The sequence below is a fragment of the Manis javanica genome, chromosome 6, assembly GCF_040802235.1.
Source record: "Manis javanica isolate MJ-LG chromosome 6, MJ_LKY, whole genome shotgun sequence".
NCBI classification, from domain to species: Eukaryota; Metazoa; Chordata; class Mammalia; order Pholidota; family Manidae; genus Manis; species Manis javanica.
Window position 1 is genome coordinate 45,015,746 of NC_133161.1, and position 15,080 is coordinate 45,030,825.

Here is a 15,080-nt window from a genome sequence, read left to right on the forward strand (position 1 = left end):
CTTAGTAAAGCTCTTCCTGAAAATGAGACCTTTAATCTGAGAACTGAATGATTGGAGAGGTCATGTTTGGGCAAACAAAACAGAAGGAACAACATATGTAAAAGATCTTAGGAAAGCCGAAGCTCTAGCTAGTGTGGTGGGAGTGTAGTGTGTGAGGAGGATGTAGCATGAGGACTGGAAAGATCAGGAAGGGCCACATGTTACAGGACCACCGAGGCCAAAGAAGACTTTGGTCTCCATCATGAGAGCAATGAAAAGACCCATTGCAGAATTTAAGTAAACAGAAGATGGATTTGTACCTTTGAATGCTCGTTCTGGTTGCTGTGGAAAAATGGATTGAAAGGGAGGCAAGAGTGGATATGAGGAGCCCAGTTAGAAAGCTTTTGAAGCAACCCAGACTAAAGATAATGGTGCCTTAATTAGAGTGGTAGCAGTGGAGGGTGGAGAGGAGATATGTAGCCAATAACCTTGGTGCTTGTTTGGGAAGGGAGGAGCAGTTAACAAGGATGACTGAGATTTTCGGTGCAACAGGATGGATGATGGTGATGTTTGTAAAGAGGAGAATCAGACTTGGGAGGGAAAATCAAGCTCAGTTTGAACGTACTGAGTTTGAGATGCTTGTTATATAAGTGAGCAGAAAAATAGTAGTAAACATTTATTAAGTACTCATTATATGTGAGGCCCTGTTCTAAGCACTTTCTGAAGCTCAGAAGAGAGATCTGGGCTTGATTGAAAGATGATTGGAATGCTGGATGCTACTTGAAGTCGTTGGAGGGAATGAGACTGTCTTGGGTAAATTACTGAATGAACAGAGAAAGAACCTAAACTGAGCCCTTAGAAACACCAATATTTAAAGACCAGGTAATGGAGGAGGAGTTGGCAAAGAGAAAAGCTATCAAAGAACAGTTTGAAAGTCAGGCGGGAGGCAGATCATGACAGGGTGGTTAACTGTCAGAAGCAGCAGGTCCTAGTGTGGCTGTAACTTTGATCAGATCTCTTGCCAGGGTTGCTTGGTCCTGGAACATCCAATATACCAGTTGAAAGTACTGGTCACTCAAAGCAGCCTTTTTCCTCAAATGTCTGACAAAGTTTTTAAGAAAATAAAAGTGAGAGGGATAAAATATAAATTTTAGATTTATTATCTAGGCCAGCATTTTTTGGAAACTAAGCTCTGGAAAGATGGACAGAAATCTTCCCAGACCAAACAGCCAAGTGAGGATTTTTAATCTTCCCCAGGTCTCTGTTCTCTGATTACTCATCTCTGTGAGAAGCAGCTAAACTAGAAACCTGTTTCCATTACTTATTAGTTATGAGACTTTAGGCAAGTTGTTCAATCTCTGTAAGCCACAGTTTTTCTCACTGTTAAATGGGTATAATAAAGTTGACAGGTAAAAAATGGGAGTCCATAGAAAGCTCATAGCATAGAGTATAGAGCCCAGTAATTTTATATTAGCCTCTCTTATTGTTATAAATGCGTGAGAACAATCCATGAATGTTAATGTTTATAAGTGTCCAAATCACCCTCAAATGCCAGCTCCCTTAGGGCAAACATAGTGATATATGCTAGCAGGGTACTCTCTACATACATGAAAGTAGAATGTTATAACCCCAGCTTGTCACCCAGTTTCAACAGTTATGTTCACTACAATTGCCCTAAGTTAAAATTTGGTGTATGTATAAGGAGACTGGAAAATAATTTTCAAAAATGAGAGTAGTCATATAGGCATTACAGGATTTTCCCTCTTAAACCTTTTGTTTATGGTAAGATACATGGACATATTCAATATGCATTTTATTTTTAAAGAAAAATATGGAAAAATACAGTCCTGGAGATCTGTGTCCTTGTTTATCTTTGCATTTCCCACAGATACTTATGTATAGAAGCAACTAAAGAATATGTTTTAATTGCATGGAGTTCAAGGTAAATCTTTTTTTATTTTTAGGAGGGAAATTTTGGTTCAAGTGGATATTGATCATACCATTTTGTTTTCCCTTGTAGGACTTTAAGCTTGACTTTGCTAATCCCCAAGGCAAAACAAGTGAAACTTGGCATGGAGGTATAGCCACCATTTTTCAAAGTCCTGGTGATGAAGTATGGGGAGTAGTATGGAAAATGAACAAAAGCAATTTAATTTCTCTGGATAAGTAGGTGCTTCTAATAACAAGTTTAAAAATTACTAATTCAGACAGTAGATCATATGCAAGGATGTGTATATGTATTTGTTGGATTTTCAAAACCATAAGCAACAGACATATTCTTAACTCTAGTAGAGTTAATGTACATTTTCTAAAAAGAAAAGTCACATTTTCTGATTGAAATTTGGGAGGACATTTGTAGTTACTCCTCTATGAAAGATGGGTATCCTTATTTTCATTCTATTTGTTTTTTATAAAAATCTCTTTGTAGTTTCATATTGTGAAAAGGCATGCAGGTTTTGTAATTTTTACATATTTTTATTGATTTTGTCAAAAGCAGTTGTTGAGTTTTCATTAGACCCAGTTTTTAAAAAATAATTCTCTAAGGTGGTAGTTGAATCAGTGGGAAATAATGATTTGAAAAACTGTAACAACATATTAGAAATGCTTTGATACTTTTTAGAATTAGAGTCCTCAGAAATTGTGTGGCACAGAGCATTTATTGTAAAGAAGGTTGGCCAAAAAGAGTAGGACTTGAGAAGAACAGATTAACTGATGTACTTGATACTTTACCTCACTTGCAAACAGAAATGAGCCATCCTCTCTACTTTTCTCTGGGTGAATATTTTCTTGCTGTCAGAACACAGCCTTTTTTTTTGTTGCCTGGAGAACAATGTTTCAGGGGTATAAATATTGAAATAACTACATTGAAAGATGTTTTTAGATAGGATAAAAAGATCTGTTAAAAGTATGCCAAGTAATAGTGAGTCTTAGGATTTCTAATTGAAATGCCAAGTTTACTTTTTATATGGTAGTATTTATAATATGTTATACTACCACAGTATGTAAGGAGCAAATACATCCATATATAGTTTAGTTAAATTGTTAATGTAGTTAACAAACTTGGTTAAATTAAGTTTGGTTAAAATTTGTCTGTGCTGGTTTCAGGCAAGAAGGGGTTAAAAGTGGAGCATATGTCCCAATAGAAGTTAATGTTTACACTCAAGAAGGAAAAGAAAGAACCTGTCGAAGTTATCTGGTGAAAAATTATGAAAGTGTGCCCCCATCACCCCAGTATAAAAAGGTAAGCTACTTACAAAGAGTTTTGGTGATTACTTTTTAATTTTCATTGAGCTAAAGAATATCTTGTTTTTAAAAGGCTTTTATGTTTTAAGTTTGACATGAACACTTAATTTTAATGAAAATATTTTTAATACAAAGATGAGTTATTCACCTAAAGTGCAAATTGAAAAATGTTCAGATTTGTAATGATAGAACTATGTTCCTAAAACTTTTAGAAATGTATATGAGTCATAATTCTAGATACATATTTTCTTTCTTAAAGTAGAAAATAACATGGAGTGTATTTTTAGATTTATTCTGTATATATGCTTTTGTAATTTTTTTTCTCTCCACGAAATAGTATATCATGAACACCAAGATTCATTTTTATGGAGAAAAATATATATTTCCTATTGCTGAAATGTTTTTCATCCCTAGATGGAGGGGGAAAAAGTCACATTGCCTTCAGAATCAGGGAAACCACTCCCACAAGGCATAGGAAAAAAATGTAAGACAGAGTCCCCAACACCCCTTTCCAAAAACCCAAACTTAGGTACTTCTTGCCAGGCCCAGTCAGGGCATGGCACTTGGAGTAGGTAACCCAGCCCCTGGGCCTAATCTGGAATTTTCTAGTATGGAGCCTGGAGGAATTACCCTGCTATGGATCTTTGAAGTATCACTGAACACAGTTGCTGTTTATTCCCTCATATCTAATTTACAGGTAAACTCCAGGATTAAACTAAAAGGTTCCCTGGAAACTTTACATTTTTTTAAGAATGGAGTTTTTTTTCCTAAAAGATAATGCAAATTCTGTAAGTTTTTCTCTTGATATAAAAATATTTTAAATCATATTATTGAGTAGAATTGATGTTCCATGAAGGCTTTGAAAACTCCCTGCACATTCATGCTTGATGCGAGAGGAAGGATTATATCTCTAGTTCATTCTTTAGTTGTTTGTTCTGGAGTTAACTCTAGAGTTATCTGAAAGCTAATATTCACATTTTGATATACCTCAAATAAAGCTGTGGTGTACTAAGTTATGTTCCTAACCAAAGAGATTTTTTTGTTTGTTTGTTTATTACAACCATTTCTAGGTCATTTGCTTGGGTGCAAAAGAGAATGGTTTGCCACTGGAGTATCAGAAGATGTTAAATGCCATAGAACCGAATGACTATGAAGGAGAAGTCTCAGAAGAAATTAAAGACATTATCAAAAAGGGAGAAGCAAAAATTCATCGGCAGTAGAAAATGCAGATATTTTCTCTGTGCTAACATATTTCTAATGTTTAGAACAGAGATCTGGGGTATCTCTGTGTTTAATATATTTTTAACAGTGCTCCAACATATCCACTTGAGTAATTCCTTGTTTTCAGACTAACTTCTAACCCAGTTTCTTTCTATAACCAATTGAGAAGGGAGCCATGAGGCACTGGAGTGCATGACAAAGGATGTGGGTACTCCTTCCATGTTATTTTCTTGAGTTGATCTGAAGTATATTCTTGCTCTGTGACAAAGGACAGATTTGCAACTTAAAGACTGCTGGCTAATCGCTCTGCTCTGGGTTTTTTTTTTTTAATCAGCTTAATAAGAACAAGGAAACTACACAGGCAGTTGATAATAAAAATTTTTTAATTTAAAAAATGGCTTACTGTTCCTAGAGGAATAAATGTATTTGTGATTTAACTTCTGTTCAGTACTAAAATACTTCATTTTGTTAGGGGGACTCAGATCATACCTACTGGATATGGTCTTGGCCATATACAGTCTTACGAGAGGATTATTGTGCAGACTCTGGAACCAGACAGACCAGGATGAGTTCAGTTCCACCACTTTCTCACTGGGAGACGTCGGGTACTTGACTCTGTACCGCAGTTGCCTCATCTGTAATGAGGATGGCCAAAACGCCCATGTCTTAGGGTTGTTTTCGGGAGCAAATATGTAATGAACTTAGAACACATCCTGACAATAAGTACTAGCTGTCATCACTGCTCTCCCTGAATTAAGTTTATACAGGGCCATCTCTGAAGCAGGATTTTAAAGTAGAAGAGTCAAGATTCTGAGGAAAAAATGTTTTGTGGAAGCTCCAGTTTGATTGTTGACTTACCAAGAAATGGTCACCTTCTTAAATTTATTTACTAATCAAAGAGAAGAAAGAAGAGTCATGAATAAAACTATACTTGTTATCAAAAAAATCTCATGTCTCTGGGGAATGCAGGGAGCTGGACCTTCTGATCAGGTTATTGGATGAGAGTGAGCTAGCTGTAGGAGCATAAAATAAGAGTTTTGGTTTGTTCTCTTGGGAAAAAAAACCAAAGGAGTTTTCAGCTACAGCTGCAATTCTGTAGGAAGGCTGGGCCATTGACTGCAAGTTAGACCATGTTTTATAGATGGAATACCTCACTATTTTCAAGTGTATCTTCCAATATTCTCTTTTTCTCTAGCTCTTAACTCCTCTCAAGACCAAGCTTGTCAGTGGTGCAGAACCCAGTTATGGTAATAGAGTGAGCAAGGCTCAGTTTTGCTATAGATAAGAAAAATTGAACATTATTCTAATAATCTAGCTCACCTACCTAAAATGGTAAGTTTCATTAAGGAATTTAAAACTCTACAATAAAACCTTTATGTTTTCTGGCCTTTAAAAAAAAGCTCTAGTCATATGAGGAATACTGTTTTTCCAGCCATTTTCAAAGCAGCACACTACCAAATGTCATATGTAAGGGATTTCAGCCCTCTCGCCACAGTGTCATCAGTTCCTGGACTAATAAAGGTAGTTTTTGAAAAGCATTTCTGGGCTTGCAAGAAAATAAGGAAAATCTTCAAAGTATACCAATCCCTGTCCCACAAAAAAGATAAATTGTAAACTGAAAGATTAGATAGTATTGGTAAACAAATGCCCTAATGTCCTTGGGTACAAATTCAGTAATAGCTCTGGAATTTGCTAACCCTTGAGCATTCCTACTGCAGGACAGGACAACTGAACCTGAAAGTTCTATATGAAACTAGGGCCCTTGAAGAGAATTAAAATGGTCCCTCGTTAGTAAGCCTGTGGCTCCTGGCAGAGGCAGATGTTTATCTTCTCTGAAGAAAGTAATCCTAATTGAGGTACTCAGGTTTGCTACTTAAATTTTTAAAAAATTATAATAAGGAAAATGATACACCATGAGTGAAAACAGAAAAAAAGATCCCCTAGGTTTTGAAATACTAACATGATCAAAAACAATATAAAGTAAGTAAAATGGAGACTGACTTCTGGGAAGATGGAGTAGACATACTCTTCTCTATTCTTTTAGTTAAGCACAACTAAAGTCCCTTAACATATATAAAGCATACAGAAGACTGAAAGGTGGAGGAAAGCAGACTGGCTAGGACCTGAGGACCCAAGGCATGACATGGCACTGAATTCCTTGGATTTTCATTTGCTTCATACATCTCAGATTAACCAAAGAAGCCATCAACCTGAAAGCACCAATGAGCACAAACAGAAAGAAAAGCCTGTCTTCTGTAGCAAAAGGAGTAGGAGACAATCTAGCAAAACAAAACGTCTAGAGAATAAATGCTCTATTCCAGCCAAGCACCACCTAGAACACCACTTCTCTACCCATGACAGCAAAGGTCCAGGGGGAGGAGCCCAGACTTCCATTCACCAGACAGTACAAGGCACCCTGACCCTCTCCCCTGCTGCTACCACTAGGGTGGTGTCAGAAAGACCGAATAGGAAAGGCACCCAGAGTAGCCAGCCCAGGAGTGTCAGTGGAGACTACGTGGGAGCCTGGACTTACACCCCCATCTGGCAGGAACAAGGAGCTCCTCCCCCTTCAGAGGAGGCCAAGTGGTAGGTCCAGACTTTCATCACCTCTAGGTGATAAAGCCACCCTTCTCAGTGGATCAGTGGAGGCCATATAGTGGGGAATAATGAAGCATTTCCACTCCTAGGAGCCAAAGAGGAGGTCCCAGTGGAGGCCTAGGAGGGAGTTGGAACTTCTACTCAGCAATAACAAGGTGCACCCTCCCTTGGGTGATAATAGCAACTAAGTGGGAACCTGAACTTCTACCTTCATTTAGCTGTAGCAAGATAGTGTCCCCTAGCCTTTCTCTGCTGGAATAGTTTCAGAGGAAGCCAGCTGAAATGGAAGATTTCAGTAAGATTCAGAGTCTTACAAGTTCCAAATGTCCAGGTTTAATTGAAATCACTCATTCCAAAAACCAGGAAGATCTCAAACTAAGTGAAAAAGACAATCAGTAGATGTTGAAATGACATATTAGAATTACCTGACAAAGATTTTAAAGTAGCCATCATAAAAACGCTTCAGTGAACAATGAGAAACATGCTTAAACCAAATGAAAATAAATTCTCAGCAAAGAAAGAAAAGATACAAAAAACCAAATGGAAATTTTAGAACTGAAAAATGTAACAGCTAAAATCTAAAGTTTAGTGGATGGGCTCAACAGCACAATGGAGAGGACAGAAGAAAGAAACAGTGAACTGGAAGATAGAACAACAGAAATTATTCAGTCTAAACAGCAGAGAGAAATAGAAAAAAAAACAACAGAGCCTCAGGGACCTGTGAAGCTATAGTAGGAGATCTAAACTTTGTGTCATGAGAGTCTCAGGAGAATAAAGAGGGCAGGCTGAGAAAGTACCCAAAGAAATCATGGCTTAGATGTCCTGAATTTGGCAAAACACATAAACCTACAGATTCAAGAAGCAAAGTGAAGCCATGACAGTTCCATGTGGTTTAACCTAGCAGATGCCTAACTTCTAGCTCTGTGGTGGGATTAGTGATAGTGTGCAGAAAATAGCCTGGTTTACAACTGTTGCCTAGTAAATAGTAGCTAACATTAATGAAAAGAAACAGAGTGAGCCTCAAACATAAACCCAAAGAAATCCACACCAGACACATTATAGCCAAACTTATGAAAACTAAGAACAACAATTCTTGAGCAGTGAAGGAAAGATGACACCTTATCTACAGGTGAAAAACCATTCAAATGACCCCAGACTTCTCATAAGAAACCATGGAAGCCAGAAGAGGCTGAAAGAAAAGAACTGTTAACACAGAATCCAGTAAAAATAGCCTTTGAGAATAAGGGGGAAAAATAAAGAAATCTAGGAAAATTTGATGCCAGCAGACCTACACTAAACAAAGGACTGAAGAAACTTCTCTAAACAGAAAGGAAATACTAAGAGAAGGAACTTTGGAACACCAGAAAGGAAAAAAATTGGTAAGCAACAATATGGGTGAATACAGTTACCCATTGAATTATTGAGAGGTTGGGTTGGGTACATAGATTTCTTTGTAGTCTTTCTTACAGCTGCATGTGGATTTATAATTATCTTAAAGAGTTTAATGAAAAACAATATGTATTATTAAAAAAATAACAGAATCAGCAAAGAACAGGAGAATATTAATAATGACCAAGAAAACTAAAAATAGAATCAAAGGACTCATGGAAAGCAAATATTGTTGCAACTAATAACTTAAGTGGATGGTGTATTGGTTTCCTATTGCTGCTGTAACAAGTTACCACAAATTTAGTGGCTGAAACAACACATATGTATTATCTTACAGTTCTGGAGGTCAGAAGTCTGAGATAGGTCTACTGGGCTACAATTGAAGTGTCAGCAGGACTATGTTCCTTTTGGAGGGTCTGTGGGCGAATCCATCTCCTTGCCTTTTCCAGCTTTTAGGAACCACCTGTATTCCTTGGTTCAGAGCCCCATTCCTCCATCTTCGAAGCCAGCAACATCAGGCCAAGTCCTTCTCCAGTTACATCTCTGGTTTTCCTTCTGCCTTCCACTTATAAGAACCCTTGTGATTACATTGGGCCCCCACTAAAGCCATGATAATCTTCCCATCTCAAAGCCAGCTGCGTAGCAGGCTTAACCCCAGTTGCTACTTTAATTCTCCTTTGCTATAGTCACAGCTTCCAGGTGTAGGACATGGACATCACAGTAGTACTAACCTATCTTCCACAGATGAGATAAACAGCAGATTCAAATATCTATAAAATTATTGATGAGTGGGAAGACAGAACTGAAGTTACTTGGAATACAGAGAAACAGGATATGGAAAATATGAAAAAGTTTAAAAGACATGGAAGACAAAATTAAGTATCCTAGAAGAAAAATGTTTCTAATTGTGGATAAAGTGAAGGTTTCTATGGCCAGGATTCTCACCTGGCCCTGGTCGGCTAGCTCACTACACACGTGGGCAATATGTTGCTATTGACTCTATATGAAGAGCTCTGCCCAGTGCTCTGGGCAACACAGTGGCACGGCTGCAGAGCTGCAGGAAATCAGAGGCTGGAGTGGTGGCAGTGCTGAGGACAGAGACAGATGGCTGTGCAGGTAGAGAGGCCCAGAGGCAGAGACCACCTTGCTGCTTGCAGTCTCGCTCTGAGTGGATGGGATTCTAGTGATTGGCCTGCCACCATGGAAATAAAGTTGGGTATAACCCTTTCACCCCAAGAACGTTCCATTGTCATTTCCTTGTTCACACTGAATCCATAATGAACTTGTCCAGGGCTGAAACCCATTGGCAAGACACTAATTTTTCTACCAGAGGTTCACATAGGAGTAAACTGGAGGAATTAGTATCTTTAGCATCTTTATTTTTGTGCTCTCCTATTTGCACATTGTATCCCATCAGTTTTACCTTTGCAAAGTTTCATTTTGAGTTAACAAATATACTTTTCTCAGAGGGCAGACTTTGATGGAAATTTAAATTCCCAAGCATCTGTGAGTACATGACTGAATGTACTTTGGCATGATAAATGACAACTTTCCACATTATATGCCTTATAAGGACCTTGCCCATTTAAAACATTTTTTTGGGGAAACTTACTAGCTTTGTTAACTTTACAAGTCATTGCAGCAACAATGTGTAGAATATAAAATGTACACTGCCAAGAACAAATTTAAGGACAAAAAGAACAGCTTAGATTTAAAAGAGTGTAAATTGAAGTTGTAAAGAGTTTCATTAGCTTGAGCTACTCCTCCTGGGGGAGCAGAGCCAGTTTCACAGGAGTTTCACCCTCGTGCCCTGACGTTGCCTCCGACTGCAGTTGCTGGGTTGGCACTTTCAAGGGGACGGGTCTGGACTCGCGGCGGCCGTGGCCGAGCTGGAACGACGAGTTCCTTGGTGCGTACCCCCGGGCCAACTCGTGGACCTGCCCGGTCGCCCCCGCGCGGTGGGTTGGCCGCTTGTGCTCCGGCAGGGGGCGCCCCGGGGGCTGCCCGGCCAATTTCTGCCCACCACCTCTCCCGACTTCCCGCGCGCGGCCCCGGCGAGCCGCCGCACTGCCGACCCCGCCTCGTCCGCTCTGCACGGCCTCGGCCTCTCCGCCCGGCCAGCCGAGGTCCGGGGCGCGGCCACCGCTGCCGTCCCGCCAGTTCCCGTTCCGGGCTGCTTAGGCGGCCGCCCCGCCCTGCCCTTCGCGCTGCCACGCCGCCTTGAGCTCCAGGGCCACAGGACGGCCCCGGGACCCCCGCTCTCGCTCCCCAGCTGCTACCACGTCTGCAAACCCGTCGGCCAAGTAAGTTCCAGAGACGGGAAGCGGAGTGATGGTTCGCGCGTTGCAGAACTTTTCTGGGGTCCTGGGCGTCGCACGTGAGGAGGCGCAGGGAGACGGGATCTTGCGTGTGGGCGGAATGCAGAGCTGTTAGGAAAGAGCTCTGAGTGGAACGAAGCGGAGAAGGAATTCCGGGCGTTTGAGGAATGCAGTGAAAGTTTAGGGGGATTAACCGCACCATCAGCGGGATCTTTTAGTCCACAGTGGTTTAGGCAGGGCTTCTCAGTCCTTCCTGCTCCGTAGAATCACGTGGGCGCTTTTAAAATCCGGATTCCTGGGCCTCACCCAAGACCAATTCCATCAGAATCCCTGGAGGCGGGGCCAGGCCTCTACTTCACTGAAACTCCCGAGGTGATTCCAGTGTGCAGCCAGCACTGAGAACCAGTGACCACAGGGTGGCTGCCAACAGAACGTAGGAAGGCAGCCAGGGGCCTTGATGCATTACAGACTAGACAGATCTGGCTGCTCCCAGTGCCTCCCGTTGTCCTGGGTGGCAGACTTCCCTTGAGCTTCCTGAGCACAGAGAAGAGGAATGAGGCAATGCTTTGCAGGGTCCCCTGAAAAGTGTGTTCAAGAAAGCCTCAGATCTTGACAGTTTTTTGACACATAATGAAAAAGAAGGCATGCAATGATTATGATGACACTTTGGTTCTGCATTCCGGGAAATGCCTCCATGGCTGGCTGTCTTGCCCATGGGTTTCAGCCCCGGGCAAGTTCGCTGTGGATTCAGTGTGACCAAAGAAATTGACAGCAAAACGTTCTTGGGGTGAAAGGGTTATACCCAAGTTTATTTCCAGGTGGCAGGTCAGTCACTAGAATCCCATTCACTCAGAGCGAGTCTGCAGGCAGCAAACCCGTCTCTGCCACTGGGCCCCTCTGTCCTCGGCACTGCCACCACTCCAGCCTCTGCTCTTCTGCAGCCTTGCAGACCTGCCACCGTGTTGGGACTGGGCGGAGCTATTTATACAGAGTCAACAGCAATGTATTGCCCACCGGTGTGCAGTCAACCATGGCCAGGTGAGAATCCTGGCCACAGGAACTCTAATTTTATCCACACTGGCATTCGAAATTAAGTTGGGGAAAACCAATAAACCCAAGGCCTTGACAGCTGGGTTTTCTGCTTGAAGGATGAAGCCAGGTGTGCTTGCCATGAGGTCAGGTTTGTCCCTCCTAAAAGCCCCTTATTTTAGATGTACTGTGTGCACGAAACACTACTGTGGATATTAGGAGTAGATGTCACAGGATGGACTCTGCCCTCTCCCTGGGGTAGATTCTAGCTATAATCCTGGCAAGCAGAGCTTCTGGACAGGAGACGTGCTTCTACCACATATGCAGTAGATAAGAAAGGTGAATTTAAAATAAACAACAGCTGAGAGGAGAAGGGAGGACTTCTAAAGGTCTAAGAAGAGTAGGTTGATTTTTGTGGAATGGAGAATTCCAGAAGTTTTGTAGTCCATCAGACCTGGACCAAAATTCAGATTCTGTCACTTTTGTGATTTGTAGCCATGGGCAAATTGACCTCTCTGAGCCCCTGTTTTCTTACCTGTAAAATAGGAATAAAAGTAGTTACTCTGTCCTGGAACTAATAGGAGATAATGAGTATCAAACACCTGGCAGGGTAGGTGGCACATAGCAGGTGCTCATCAGTGGTAGTTATTAGGCTCAGTAGTGCTGATTTGTGCTGACAATTTATTTAGCACAGCTGCGATGAGGGAGCATATTCAGAAATTGTCTCCCTCAGAACTCCACTCACTTGCTTTTCTCCTGCCCTGCTCAGGGGAGCGCTCTGTGGCTCTTTCTCCTTCGGGTCTCTGTGTGCTTTTTGGTTTGGAATTTCAGGCCATCAGCTTCTCTCCACAGGGCTTGCTTATTAATGGCTCTAGAATACAGATTTCACAACATGTGATAGGAATTGATTTCTTGACAAAAGTGGTCCTCTGTTTTGAGACTTCCTGCACCCCAATACTACACATATTAAAAAAATAGGCTCCCGAGAAGGCTGGGCTGTCTGCAGGGTCTCACAATCCCTGTGAGCACACACATCTCTCTTCTGGTAACACCCCCAGTCCACGCCCCAGCTGTGTCTGTTTTGCTTCTTACTCTTTGGCCTAGCAACAATGAATCTTTCAGTGACCAGCAACAGTAAGGAATTTGGGGGAAGAGGGGACCTCACCCTACAACTGTCAGTGCTGGCATCCCAGCTGTTCATCCTGGTACCCGCTGCGTGTGTCACTGACAATCACTTTGATAGTAACAGCAGTGCTGTTTAGATATTGGAAATATAAACAGTGACATAATGCAGGTACTGTAGAGATCAAGTTTTTTTATAGCACATGTACGATTGCTGATTTTAGCTAAAAGGAGAATATCAAATTCTTGTCTCTTCATCTAAAGAAAACAGTTAATATTTCTTCAAAATATAAGACAAACCTAGGATTTGAGATTTTAAGTTACCAGTTTCTTTTATACTTCTTTTTTTGGCGCGGGGGAGGGGGGTGGGATTTAGGGAAGATGAAATTAGAAAAGCTAAAAATTTGTGCTGGAGGTTCACCATGCAGAAACTGTAAGTATTTTGCAAGTTTCTGGGAGTCCACATCCCTTTATCTTCTAGGCAAAGTCAGTTGCATCTTACACGAAGGGTGATGTCCTTTTCATCTATCCACAAAGTCTGAACTTATTTTTAGGAAGGCTCATTGGTGCACTAAATGTTCATTTGAGGGCAAGTGTTTTTTTCCAAACTTGACTCTCCTACAAAGAAGTGAGTAGTTACTGCCATTTCAATTAAGTTATGGTGTTTACCCAGTGTTAGAAAGCTTGTTAAAGCAAGACTTCCTGGCTTGGATTTTTATTCTTGTGCATTATCTAGAACTGCACAGACCAAGCTGTGGTCAGAGGTTATGATGCACGGTTGGCCCAGCCAAGCTCACCACCCCTCCCTTCTGCCATCCTCTCAGCCTCTGGAGCCACTGAGCCCGCAGGGCCTGGGATGCTGCCATTCCAAGGCTCAGTAGTGCTTAGCAAGACTGAGTAGAGTGTCCTAGCAAGGGATGTGCTGCTTTAAAGCCAGCAATGCAGTTCTGTGTTGCACTTCATTGAAATCAAGAGGCTATGCTACCAGTAAACTGCCATTTTGGAATTTGTTTTGCTGAGTAGTTATTTTCCTGTAATAGGAAAGTGCAGTTTAAAGGATTAATAAATAGGTCAACATAAGGGTTCAGATAATTAAAAAGTGAGTGCCAGATTAGCATCAGCACTTGGCAGATTAATATTTTAATAAAACATGAAAAATCACCACTCATATCTTTGTTACAGGATGTGATATTTGCTCTCTGCTATGTCACCACCACCATACACATTAGGTGTAGAAAAGAGTTGGGAGGATATAGTGACTTGGTAAATATTTTCAGAGCCAGATGTAACTGAGTAGGCTGTCACGAATTGCTAAGGAAAATCCTTACATGGCAGGGGGGCTGTGAGCACATGCTTTTCTTGAGAAAATACTGTTCTGATTTCCAAATATAAAGGTCTAATGACTAAGAACTTCCTGTGGGTTTTTTTTGATAGATATTATATTAGTTTCAAGTGTACAGCTCAGTGGTTTAACAGTTATCCATATTATTAAACCCTCACCCCCCATTAGTACAGCTACTGTTTGTCAACATAGGAAGATGTTACAGAATCATTGGCTGTATTCTCCATGCTATACAACTATCTCCTGTACAGAAGCTTTTTAGTTTGACGTAGTCCCACTTGTTCATTTTTCATTTTTGTACCCTTGCCTGAGGAGACATGTCCAGAAAAAAATTGCTCATGCTTATGTTAAAGAGATATTTGCCTATGTTTTCTTCTAAGAGTTTTATGGTTTTATGACTTACATTCAGGTCTTTGATTAATTTTGAGTTTACTTTTGTGTATGGAGTTAGGCAGTAACCCAGTTTCATTCTCTTACATGTAGCTGTCCAGCTTTGCCAACACCAGTTGTTGAAGAAGCTGTCATTTCCCCATTGTATATCCATGGCTCCTTTATTGTATATCAATTGACCATATATGTGTGGGTTTACATCTGGGCTCTCTATTCTGTTGATCTATGGGTCTGTGCTTGTGCCAGTACCATATTATTTTGATTACTGTAGCTCTGTAGTAGAGCTTGAAGTTGGGGAGCATAATCCTTCCAGCTTTGTTCTTCTTTCTCAGGATTGCTTTGGCTATTTGGAGTCTCCTGTGGTTCCATATGAATCTTAGAACTGTTTGTTCTAGTTCATTGAAAAATGCTCTTGGTATTTTGATAGGGAATGCATTGAATCTGTAAAT

General features: G+C 40.9%; 2 protein-coding genes across 15 annotated transcripts in view; both read left to right on the plus strand.

Annotated features, from left to right (window-relative positions):
- The window catches only part of GGCT (gamma-glutamylcyclotransferase), a 73,397-nt gene extending 68,512 nt beyond the window's left edge, over nt 1-4,885 (plus strand). For all 3 annotated transcript variants that reach the window (XM_073238651.1, XM_037027364.2, XM_073238650.1), the window contains 3 exons: nt 2,000-2,145; nt 3,085-3,220; nt 4,293-4,885. In XM_073238651.1, the coding sequence (XP_073094752.1) occupies nt 2,000-2,145; nt 3,085-3,220; nt 4,293-4,442 (432 nt within the window). In that variant the 3' untranslated portion in view covers nt 4,443-4,885. The remainder of the gene's footprint in view (nt 1-1,999; nt 2,146-3,084; nt 3,221-4,292) is intronic.
- A 5,710-nt stretch (nt 4,886-10,595) lies between these two features.
- The window catches only part of NOD1 (nucleotide binding oligomerization domain containing 1), a 56,291-nt gene continuing 51,806 nt past the window's right edge, over nt 10,596-15,080 (plus strand). For 9 of the 12 annotated variants that reach the window (XM_073238645.1, XM_037027382.2, XM_037027391.2 and 6 more), the window contains exon 1: nt 10,599-10,733. The gene's annotated coding sequence lies outside the window, so the exon portion shown is untranslated. Of the gene's footprint in view, nt 10,734-15,080 lie in introns of all 12 variants that reach the window. The other 3 variants (XM_037027386.2, XM_037027387.2, XM_037027388.2) reach the window with 3 other exon arrangements.